The following is an 11,730-nucleotide window of genomic DNA, read 5'->3' as shown; positions in this document are numbered from 1 at the left end:
TGGACTCCAGTCCAGGGCCTCAGTATCACGTTGATGCAAAAATGACGCGCTTTGGGAAGGATGGCACGCCTGCATATTCAATGTTGAGCAGAATTAAAGGGCAGAGTAAGTTTTTCCTCCATCTTTAATAGATGCGTATTGTCAACATGTTACCTACTGTTGATACTTTTCATTTTCCTATGACCTTTCTACAGTTCAAGTGTCATTTGTTGCCTCTAAACTATATGGCCTACCCTCCACCATTAATATTTTTTTCTCCTATTCTGCTCCTCAATTGTTCTCTGATCAGTAGAAGAGTTGTCCAGTACACCAGGACCTGGTGCATACAGTCCCGAGAAGGCTCCCCCCTGCAACCTGCAGCGCAGACCCCCCTCCTACACGATGGGCTCTCGCACCCGCTACCGCAGCGCAGACTCAGTCCCCGCCCCCAACAAGTACACCCTGCCCCCACTCCTGGGCCCTCGCATCCCCAACAAGAGAGCCAGCGCGAGTTACACCATGCCGGGTACCTTCAGCACTGGGGGACCGTCTGTGGACTTGGCCAAGACGCCCGGGCCCTGCAGATACAACAGTACGGACCCGAGCGTTTATCTGCGCCGGCAGCCTGCGTTTTCCATGTTGGGACGTCACAACCTGCCCAAAGAGAAGAGCAAAAACCCCGGGCCGGGGACGTATAACCCCGAGGACGTCACAGCTCACAGGGCCAGAGCACCAGCGTACTCTATGGGCGTCAGACACTCAGAATTTGTTACGCCACTAGTAGTCGGGTTTTCTGACTAGCATTAAATAGTCAAAGAGAACACAAAAATATACTCTGGAAAAAAAGCAACTATACCTTACAGTGAACACTTTATTTTGTTCTTTAGGTAACAAGGTACTGGCCGGCAACATTTCGAACATTTAATAACAATTTATTTCTATAATGCAACCAAAAGCTTAACAAGAAAAGAAAAACGTACAGTCACTCAGTAAACAAATCAAGACTGAAGAACAAGGAAAGACATCCAAAAACATGTTTAAAGTGAACAGCCGGCACGTAAACATTCCCCTTCATATTGTAGCAAGTACAAGGTTTTTTTTATTCACAGTGAACGCAAGCCTCTCGCCTCTCGTTGCAAGTGAAAACAGTTTGGGATTCTGAAAGAAAAACAACTTTTTCTACGCAAATTATCATTCGAACGTCCGTAGAGATACATTTTATGTAGACGAGATGCGCGGCTGAAACGCCGAGAGAACGAAGCAAAGGAGCTACACGGCTTGAAGACGGTTCCCCATTCATTCCTTAGGTAGAGGCCTTCTGAAAAGGAGTATGTGTGGTTCTGCAGAGACAAGCAAGACAAGGCAGATGCATCAGCATTACATGAAAGCAGAGTATGTGCAGACTGCTGCTTTTCACATGGCAATGAGCCTCACTGACGCTCACAGGGAGCTTTACAAGATAAATTCAGACGTGTTCCTGTTTCTGTACAACAAAATCACGGCGTCTGAGCAGTTCCTTTTGACACTTAACGGTGTAAGAAATGGCAAATAAAATGTAAAAATAAAATTAAAAAAAGCACAGTCAAGTTAAACAGTGTCCCAACACTATAAGAGACTCATTAAAAGTTGTAACAATTTCTTCCAGAGACCAGAACAAAATACCCTTTTGATCTTTAAAGAATAAGAAACATGTTAACCATTTTTTAATCCATAATGTTTATACGTACTCTGTCATTTGTACTTTGCAGACACGGGTTTGTGTTTGATCGTCGAACCTAATGGTTTGGAAACGAGGATCTTATATTGATTTTTATGACAAATAACATTTTAAAACTTGTATTGATCTCCAGGTTACTTTTAAGGCTTTATTTTTATTTATTTTTTAGAAAGCAAGGGTTTCCACACATTTGTTAATTTAATAATTAACCACTAGAATCAAATTTCTAGGTTTTTCTTGAGTTTTTAACAACATGGTTAACAACTGAGGGGGAAAAAAACCCAACACTCACCTATTTAAATGTACTAATATTCTTGACCAGTAGTCAGATTTATTTATCTGTAAAAATCATGGACTAAACAAATTTAATTTCCATCCATCCATTTTCTGACCCGCTTAATCCCTCATGGGGTACAAATTAAATTTAAAGAATAAAATTTTAACTAAAAATAAACCCTTCATTTTTAGGAAATATTTTGAAAATATGTGTGTACCTTTATCTCCAGTGAAAATTTGATTAGTGGTGAAGACTCCAGCAACGCCTGAAGAACTGGGGAACAACGCCTCCCTCTTTTCCAGGCCTGTACAGGCTGGTGAAATCACTAAAACGCCCAAAAGTAATCCGTGCAGGGAGGAGCCGAGTAGGGCGGGAGAAACCGGGCCGGTGGAACCATGCCTTTGGTTTGCGGACCAAGGCGTATCGGCTTGTGCTCTTCATCAGGGTCATTAATGGGGCGATTGATTGAAAATAAGATTCATGCCATAGTACGAATGACAGAGTGCTTTTGTTTGCCCCAAATTACTACAAATCTATCATCATCAGTGCAACAATGACCTCCTTCTCACCGTTTGCTAAAGCCCAGCACACATTTTGTATAATAAGGGTTTAAACAGATCTGGAAGTAATCAACCAAAGACTAATAAATCCATATAGGGGAAAAAATAAGTTAAATGTCTGAAACAATGTTACTGAGAGATACCAAGTTTGATTTGTCGGCTTAGGGCACAACTTGGATTAATCGTCAGCAACGTCTAAAATGTTACATCTCATGCTGGGTGATGCCAGTTTCAGGTCTTCTTTGAGATACACAACTTAGCTAGAGATGCCCCCATCAGGATCAAAATGCTTTTACTGTCATCACACAAGTGCATGATGAAAAGATGGCAGCTGCCTCTGTAAGGCGCTTGTAAGGTGAGTATAAAAGAAGAAAATACAATCGAGAATTAATAAAAGCTAAAAAAAAAAAACAGAAACATGATCAGTCTGATCAATTTTGAGCATTTTAAATGTTGGAAATCTGACACCCTCCACCACTATTTATTAAATGAGTCAGAAACTCCAACCATTTTTGTTACGTAAACACAACAACCAGCAGCATATTTAGAATACATTTCCCTTCTATGAATTTGATAAGAGTCATACAAAGGATAGGGAACATTTTTGGTGCATGAACCAGTATAATTTAGTAATTCTTCATTTTCTGTTGATTTTAAAGCACTGCCACCATAAAAAACAAAACAGCTGCACATTCATTTTGCTTTATATGTTATCATTCGGGGGGATATTTAGTTAATATCTCTGATATTAACTAAAACACAAAGGAGTGTATCAGTACTGGGGCTGGACGATAATTCAATAACAAGATATATATCAATCGATAGACGTAAAAAAAGGTAAATAAAAAGTTCAATGGAATAACATTTTTCCTTCCTTTTGCATTCTAGCCATGTAGGTTAATATTACAGTCATTACACATTAAATGAAGCAAAAAAAAGTACTTTCTGTCTCTGCAAGAGGATAAATTCAATGTTAAATTTTGAATTAATATAAATTCTCATAATACAATCCCAGCACTGAGAGTTTCTCAGAGATTTCTGTCTGAAAATTATTATTTCATGAATATGAAGTAACATTCCAGGACCAAGTGGTTCTTCATTCCTAGTGAGCTTTAGGGCATTTTTTACTTTCTGTTGTTTTGTCCCAGATCCCTGTCCTTTGGGTCGTTGATTACTGACCTGGTTTGTGAATCATGTAGTGGATCCAGCCCTGGCTCTGCTGCACCCCCAGCCCTCTCCATTCTTCTTCTGTCATCAGATGGGAGGAGGGCACCAGTTTAGACAGCTGCTTCGGAAGCACAACATGCCTGTAAGGCGGTAAATAGAGACATATTTCAGCAACCCGCCACGGCCAATGACACGGATTTCAACAGCATTGCGCCTCGGCTTAGCAATAACCTGCTCTGAAGTTAGCCCGGCCGGCCCGGTGATGTTTTGATACAACTCTATTACTAGCTAACGTTGGTCTATTGATAATCTATCAATGATCGTCATTTACTCAAATACGCACACAAAATGCTGCTGTCAAACGTAAGCTGGCGCCATATTTTAAGTTACACGTTTAGCTAGAAAGCGCATAAATCACGATCTGGTTTTTCCACGTTAGCACATGAAAGGCAGCACAGAACGCCAGAAAACGTGAACAACGTCAGTACCTGTACTCGAACTCGTCATCGTTGTACTTGTCAGAGTAGAAAATCTGTTTTTTTGACATCTTATCTCAGTTGTAATCCTGCTTCTGGACAAGAAAAAGAAATGATCTACTACGAGCGTATCAAACTGCTGTCATCTGCCGCTGTTTTCCAACGACAATTCAAATCCCGACCGTTACCTGCTTCCGCCTGATTGGCCAGACGGCAGCACGCGGACACAGAGGGGTCGTCTATATGTGAGAAGATGAGGCACTCGAACATAAAAACAAAACAGATAGGAAACAAGTGCAAAAAGTTGTATTTTTTCCGGTCTATAGAATAATTTTCATCATCTTTATACAGTTTTCTATCTTTTTGGATAAATAAAGAGAATATATCTCGCCTAAAATGTTTCGTTCGAAAACCGGTTCACGGTGAGAGTTTTGTAAGCGGAAACCCTGACTTGGTGACACCTCTTTATTTTCTTTTCATCTCTGCTTGACAGGAACAAGCGATCCTAAACTTGTAAACAAGAATGAGGAGCACGAAAACCAAAGTATGAGCTCTGTCTTATGTAAAGAAGCATAGTCGGCATTAAATTCATAAGTACAAATACGTAGCAAATACTCGGATGAAAATGTCTAATTAAAGAAATACTATTTGTAAAAAAAAAAAAAAAAAAAGAAGAAAAAAAAGAAATATTTAACAGACCTAGTCAGATGAAATACGGCTGTACTTGAAATGTAAACATACTTAAATATTTAAGGACATTTTAGAATAATTTATAGATCATGATTATATACATGATAAATCAGAGTATAATATCATGTTAATTTAACTTTGTATTTGACTAGGCACTTGGACGTTTCTTCCACCTACCGTAATTTTCAGACAAAAGGTGCAAGTAAAATCCTTAAATTCTCTCAAAAATTTATGATGCGCCTTATAATCTGGTGCGCTTTATATGTGATGAAAGTTGAGTATACTGACCGATTTTATGTGGTACAATGTGCTCATAAAATCTGTTAAAATGTGCAAGTAAGACTCTGGTAAGCAACGAAGCCGCTCCGCTCATTGGACATTCGGAGCATTACGGTACACTATGTCACTACATAGACATATGCATTACAGTTTGACCTGGACATTGTAGTAAAGGAGCAGGTTAAATGCTTCTTCTTCTTTTTTTTATTATGATGTAAAGAACAACTGTAAATTACAATGAAACTATACAATTACATTAAAAAATAAACAAATATATCTAAAGTAAATAAAATTGAATCAATATTAAATCAAACTGTCATGCTAATATGGAAGTGCAACTTAATCTAGTTTATGGCGGCCATATTGGAAAATGGCCGATGTTACTCAAACTTTTTTCAGCAATAAAAAAATATGTTGTGTAACATATCAAATTATAGGTTGTGATCTCACAAACACAATACAAAAGAACTAATGTGTATAAATCAGAACAGACAATAGTAAAACATGCTAAACAAGAATAAGATCGGCAAAAGCAAAATCGGACAAGAACTTATCAACGTCGATCCTTTCATCTTCGCCATCTACTTCTTCCTCACCCTCTTTCCAGTATGTAATGGTGTAGTGTGCCCCTGATTTAAAAGTTTTGGATTTATCCTACCATGGTAAAGGACTGTTTCCCCATCTTGATACTTCATACCAGTGCCGGTCAATGTAAGAATTTAGAAGGCTACTTCTGTCTTCCACCACAGTCCTCAGAACTCTTGACTTCTGCTGAGACATGCCAAAATCTGTCCGTCTCTCCTCCTCATACCTGTTGCTTTCAATCAATTTTTTCAGGATCTTTTAAGAGCTTCATTTCATTTTTGTTTTTTCATTTCCTGTCTTTTCAGACAAGTGTTCTCTCTGAATTTCTCCCTTTTTTCCGAAAACTGCGGTTTTCCCGTACCCGTGTTATTGCTAAGTTGATGAGAAGTTCCTACTCGTCCAACGCTTTTCCCTTTGACCATCTTAGAGTTCTGTTTGGAGCATCCTGACCTTTGCATCAATAAAGCCAAATGTTGCATTTGGAGCCCATTTGGCCTGGGAATCTGTCATACCCAGTATCATTTCGCTAAACCTAATGTCTACTGGAGCTGACCTGGTCCTTTCCTGCAATTCAAAGGTAGGTGCTGACAAATCACCGGTCAGATATCTTGAAACCTGGTGCTCCAGGACTGTGACAGCACTAAAGACCTTTCCAATAGTGTCTTCAAATTCATGAAGGAACTGGGGATCCACAGGAGTGCAGAGATTTCAAAAGGTGTTATCCTCTCTGCTGGTTCCAGTTCCAAAGATTTCAATTTCCCTTCATGTTAGATTTCTGCAATGACTTCAAGGTTTGTTTTATTCTGTACGTTCCCATAAAAGCGAGTCATCCAGGTTCCTGTAAGAAACTTTTCCATCAGCCCGACAACTTTGAGGTGAAGAAGGATGGAGGGATTGCGCAAATCTTTTAAAATGTCTTCCCTCAAGTTTTTTTTTTTTGTGTTGCAGAATTCTTGCAGATATTCAATTAATTAATCTTTCAGTGAGAAAAAGACCAAATAAAAGAGAATGTGAAGATGATTAACTACATAACGCATAATTTGTTTTGTTTCAATTCCTTGTTTTTGTTTTTTTTTCAGAAACAATTTGAAGCCTTTTGGATTGCCAGTACCTTGTTTGAATCTCATTTTAGACAATGAATAGATCAAATTATCAGCGTTGCATATCTTTCTGTGACAGTCCCCTTTTATGTTCCTTTCTGAATCTTATCGTTTTTGGGCTGTCCTGGCTGCTACGGCGATTCTAGAGAATGAACGTTGCAGTTGAGTCCTAGCAGATCTATCCCAAGGTCCTCCTCCAACTTTTGCCTTACACAGTTACACACTGGAACCCGATTAGAAACTGTGTTTTTGATTTTTTGCTAGGGTCAGGGTTACTGGTAGCATGAGGTATACCTGGACCCTACAGAGGTTGCAGAGGCAGTCCAACTCCACCAGGGTTGCACATCAAAAGGGGCCGTTGCCAGAAGGCTTGCTGTGCCTCCCACCACAGTCTGAAGAACACGGAGGAGATTTCAGCAGACAGGCAGCTACTCTAGGAGAACTGGACGGCGCCTCGTTCAGTTCACAGATGAGAGCAGGTTCACTCCGAGCTCATGGGACAGACATGAACGGTCTGGAGAAGCTGCAGTGAGTGCTATGCTGGCGAAAACATGATTGGTTTGGTGGGTCAGTGTTGGTTTGGGGAGGAATATCCATGGAGGGACCCACAGACCTGTATATAGATGGCAACCTGACTGCTATTAGCTATCGTGATGAACTCAGACTCGTTTAGTCCCTTCGCTGGTTCAGTGAGTCCTGGGTTTGTCCTGATGCATGATAATGCCTTGCCTCTTGTGGCAAAAGCATGCAGGCAGTTCCTGGAGGTTGAAGGAATCGATACCATTGACCTGTCTCCATGCTCCCCTGACCTAAATCCAATAGCACGTGGGAGTCATGCAAACTACTGAGAACCATTTTGAGTTACTGCAATGAGATTTCAGCAAATTGGACTACCCTGCCACATCAGTTTATATTTCTTGGTGACTCTGGATTAAGCCCTTTGTGGGTTCATAATTTTGTTCACATGATGTGGCCTCCCTTAGTTCCTAACACAACCATTCAGTATCAGTACGGATATCAAGCAGGGTTATTTTTCCAATTAAGATCTGATGCGTTTTCAAAGCGTTCCTTTTACAACTAAGTTGTGGTGCATTCATAGCATGGCTTGTTGTTCAGAGAAAAATCTTTTAACATACACAGTACAGATTATCAGTGAAAGATTTCATTACTATAGATTTTGGTTTGAGTAGAAATGGGTTTCTGTTGCATTATTATGACTGCATGTCGTTTGAGTATTTAGAGTGCTTACTGAATTTAGTTTAAATGAAAAATGCCAAATCTTTTTTTATCATCTGTGTTTAATGTAGTTTATTTTTCTTGGAAAATGAGAACCAAACATACAGAGAATTGCTAGCTATTGCTGCATCTGTCAACATACATCGATTACATCTGGCTTATCAGTAACTTTGTGACTAAGCAGAAAAAAAAGGGACTGGGCGGTCAGGGAAATGGAGCTGCTTTTGTGTTTTAACTGTTATCTAGTCTCCATCATTTAATACATTTTTTCTTTCCTTCAAGGAAAACTGTAGTACTTAGAAGCCAGAGAATTAACACTGCATCACATTTACTTGCTAAAATTCAGTGGACGTTAGCAGGCTTTGATCTTGTTTCATTCTGAGGTAAGTTTTGAATTCCAATGCTGTTCTGAACTACTTTCTGCTATTTATTTAGTTATTCTGTGCAGTGAACATGTAATTGCTCTCTTACAGGTTTCTTGCTTTTCTGAAACACTTAAATGTTTCACATGACTAAAGAAATGTTTTCAGAGAAAGATAACTTGAGTAAATGCATAGTATATATATATATATATATATGTATATATATATATATATATATATATATATATATATATATATATATATATATATATATATATATATATATATATATATTGACCTATGCAAACCAGTCTGGCCCTGTTTGAAAAGGTAAATGCCCCTTAAAACCACTAAAATTGGTTGTGCAGCCTTTGTGATTACACATTTTTAGCATCTCTTTGTCCAGCTTTTCTTTAAAGAATTAGCTTAATTCAGCCACAGGAAAGGGTTTTCAAGCCCAAACAACCTGTTAAATGTTACACCACTGAATCTAGTCTTTGACAAGGCAACTTCAAAACCTTAATTTGTTTTGAGCAATTCAGACATGCTGATGTGCTACGGATCAGTCTCTCTCTGAATAACCCAACATTACTTGAATTTAAGGTCACAAACTGATTACTGGACGTTCTCCCTTAGATTTTATTCTTTCAGCTCCAGAGTAGAATTAATGATTTAATTAATTGTGGTAATCTCATACATGAATAGAAGGTTAATAATACAAAATCAAGTAAAACATTTTAACTTTAGGTATGATGTTTTTTTTTTTCCAGAAATGCCTTTTCGTTTTACGCCAAATGTAATGGGATGCAAACTTTTCCAAAAGTTCCAACTTTCAGCCTTTGTGTAAAAAAAAAAAAAAAGGCAAGGCAAGGCAAGGCCTCAGTCAATTGTTCCCCGATGGACGGTTGCACTGGAACTGATTTTTCGATTGCAATGCAAATTGTAATTGACAATAAAATTTGATTGATTGATTGATTTTGGTCAGCAGGGGTTTTCAACTCGGAACTTTCCCAGGAGTTTGCCATTGGGGCAAGTTGTATCATTTATATTTACGTACATTTGGTTTGGGATTGTTCTGAATGTTTCATGATTTCTTCAGAAAATCTTAGAAATCACGTCACACTGGACAGAAGATATGATTGTCTTCTTATACATCTTCTTGTAAACATTTATTACATAAAGGGAAAAGTAATTAGTCTTTAGTCTTGATGTTTAATGGACTACAGAAAACAAATTAGAAATGCATTTAGATGACCATCAAGTGTAAATAAATTATGTAAGCCAGGCCAAACCAACTTTATTTATAAAAGCAAACACTGACCAATGTGCTCAACACAAAAAAAGAAAGAACGTATGGCAAATGTGACGGTTCTAACGGTTTTAAGGTTTGTCAAACATTGCTGGTGTGTACAGCTATATGAGATTTTTGTAACTTAAAATGGTTTTGGGATCCTTAACTTCTGCTTTTGACTAGTTGTTTGCTGGAAAAATCTTAGTTTCATCAACTAAGAGAGTTATATGATGCAGGTAAGATTGACTGCTTATAAACCTTTAAATAAAATCCTAAGTCCAAAACACTGAACTGTTCCTTTGACTGTGGTTTATAATGTGTGCACACAAAACTGGGCCATAGAAGAGGATCTAGTAAATTGCACAATGTAGACAATGATGCATTAATATTTGAAATATTTTTTTTCTTATTGTTCAGCCTAGGAAATAATATTAAAGACAAAATCCAATTACATAAGATTATACTATTATATTAAAAGAGAAGATTACATACAGACATCTTGTTAAACTGTTATTGTCTGTGTCACCCTCTGTTCTCAACACACCAGGCATTAAACCCCATTTTTATTTCAATTGTACATTTTGGCTGTTTGGCTATCAGCAAACAGAAACAAACATATAATTTTAACAACTGGCAGATAATGTGAGTAAAACCTCTCATCTTGGTACAATGTATTCAGATATTCAGATAGAGGTGACTTTTACACATATCATCACCCAAACAATTTCGGCAACCATTCAAACTCCCCTATATGATAATAGAACATTAAAGGGGCCATTTTAAACAAAGTCAACTTTCTTGAGCTTTTAACTATGTTATGATGCCATTTCTTTAGCAAATTCTTGTCCAAAGTGGCATTTTGCTTGATTGATGCATGTCTGAGTAATCACTGTTCATTCTGCTCTCCGAGGAGCAACCCCTCCCTGTCCTGGTAACAGGTCTACAAAGAGCAGTCATTACCCGCCCCCCTCCAGGAAGTACCTACCTACCTTGACCGCTCCGCCCCTGCTCAGTAAAGAACAAGCCCAATAAGCAGCTGTCTGCTCAAAGTTGAGACGAAGTTGCTCTTTTAGCACCCAATCTGGACAGCAATTGTTTTTTTGCTTGTTTGTAGGACGACCCCACATGGGAAGAAAAAAATATTTCTTCATATATATATGTATATGCCTTCAGTTGACTTTGGAAGACTTAAAAAAAGCATGATATAGAACCTTTAATATAGAAGTAACTTCCCCCAGTTTCATCAACAGTGGAACAGTTGTGCACCCTTTTGGGTTAGAAGCTGAAATTTGCCCCAAATAACATGAGTGAGGTGTTTATCTGACACCCCAACTATCCACTTACATATCTGATTTCATCTTAAGGAAGCTGATCATTTCCAAAAATCCCAACATCCAAGTGCCCACCCCAGATGTTCTTTGACCATCTTTTAACTGGACATAATGGTATGGTTAATTGGGTAAACCCCCGCTCGATATGAGAGAGGAGAAAAGAGAGGAGAAATGGCAGGATATTAGGGAAAGCCACAGGGGAGGGTGCGAGCGCAGAGCTAAAAGGGTCACGCTGAGATGCCTGATTGCTCCCCTGAGAGGTGGATGAGAGGGTGGAGGGAAAGACAATCCACACAAATGGAAAAGGGTGCCTGTTGTCAAACGTGTCATCCAATGAGGCGGTGACTGCATTGTTCCTTTTGTTAGGTTTTTGTCTCTACGGTTTGGGTAAATCGAGATCACGCTGACTCATAGAATATTCACTTCGACTAACTGAATGAGTCTCGTTCTCAAATCTATAGGATGAGTTCCAGAGTTAACTTTTACTTTAATATTAAAACGGGTTTGTAGTATCATATTTTTTTGTTGCATATTTGTGGGCTCTTTGGTTAAATATTTAGTCTACTTATCAATGATTTATGTTGAAACATTCAATTTTACTGATTGCGAGTTAACAGACTGAGCGACACTTTCTCTTACCTCATTACTGTAAGAATGGTGAGAATTATATCAGAAAGTCA

The 11,730-nt window shown here is 38.5% G+C and overlaps 2 protein-coding genes across 3 annotated transcripts in view; one reads left to right on the top strand and one right to left on the bottom strand.

The window, feature by feature from the left end:
- odf3l2b (outer dense fiber of sperm tails 3-like 2b) overlaps nt 1-780 on the top strand; it is a 3,952-nt gene extending 3,172 nt beyond the window's left edge. Inside the window, exons 3-4 of one of the 2 annotated variants that reach the window (XM_012864801.3) lie at nt 1-105; nt 293-780. The exon at nt 1-105 is cut by the window's left edge and continues 9 nt beyond it. In XM_012864801.3, the coding sequence (XP_012720255.2) occupies nt 1-105; nt 293-780 (593 nt within the window). Of the gene's footprint in view, nt 106-289 lie in introns of both variants that reach the window. The other variant, XM_012864800.3, reaches the window with a different exon arrangement.
- Nucleotides 781-830: 50 nt separating this feature from the next.
- Nucleotides 831-4,373, bottom strand: cks2 (CDC28 protein kinase regulatory subunit 2). Its single transcript, XM_012864802.3, has 3 exons — nt 4,189-4,373; nt 3,713-3,840; nt 831-1,319 (listed from the first exon to the last, which is right to left on the bottom strand). Exons 1-3 carry the CDS (start codon nt 4,245-4,247, stop codon nt 1,276-1,278), a joined length of 231 nt encoding a protein of 76 aa, XP_012720256.1. The 5' UTR covers nt 4,248-4,373; the 3' UTR covers nt 831-1,275.
- Nucleotides 4,374-11,730: the final 7,357 nt, after the last annotated feature.

Source organism: Fundulus heteroclitus, chromosome 9, assembly GCF_011125445.2.
Source record: "Fundulus heteroclitus isolate FHET01 chromosome 9, MU-UCD_Fhet_4.1, whole genome shotgun sequence".
In the NCBI taxonomy this organism is placed as follows: Eukaryota; Metazoa; Chordata; class Actinopteri; order Cyprinodontiformes; family Fundulidae; genus Fundulus; species Fundulus heteroclitus.
Note: the sequence above shows the minus strand (reverse complement) of the source record. Positions and strands in the feature narration are given on the sequence as shown.

Coding starts and splice junctions, on each gene's coding strand:
- cks2 (XM_012864802.3), bottom strand. CDS start 4,247: ATGTCAAAAAAACAGATTTTCTACTCTGACAAGTACAACGATGACGAG. Junction 3,841..4,188: donor GATGACGAGTTCGAGTACAG/GTACTGACGTTG, acceptor ACCGCCTTACAG/GCATGTTGTGCTTCCGAAGC. Junction 1,320..3,712: donor CTACATGATTCACAAACCAG/GTCAGTAATCAA, acceptor TTGTCTCTGCAG/AACCACACATACTCCTTTTC.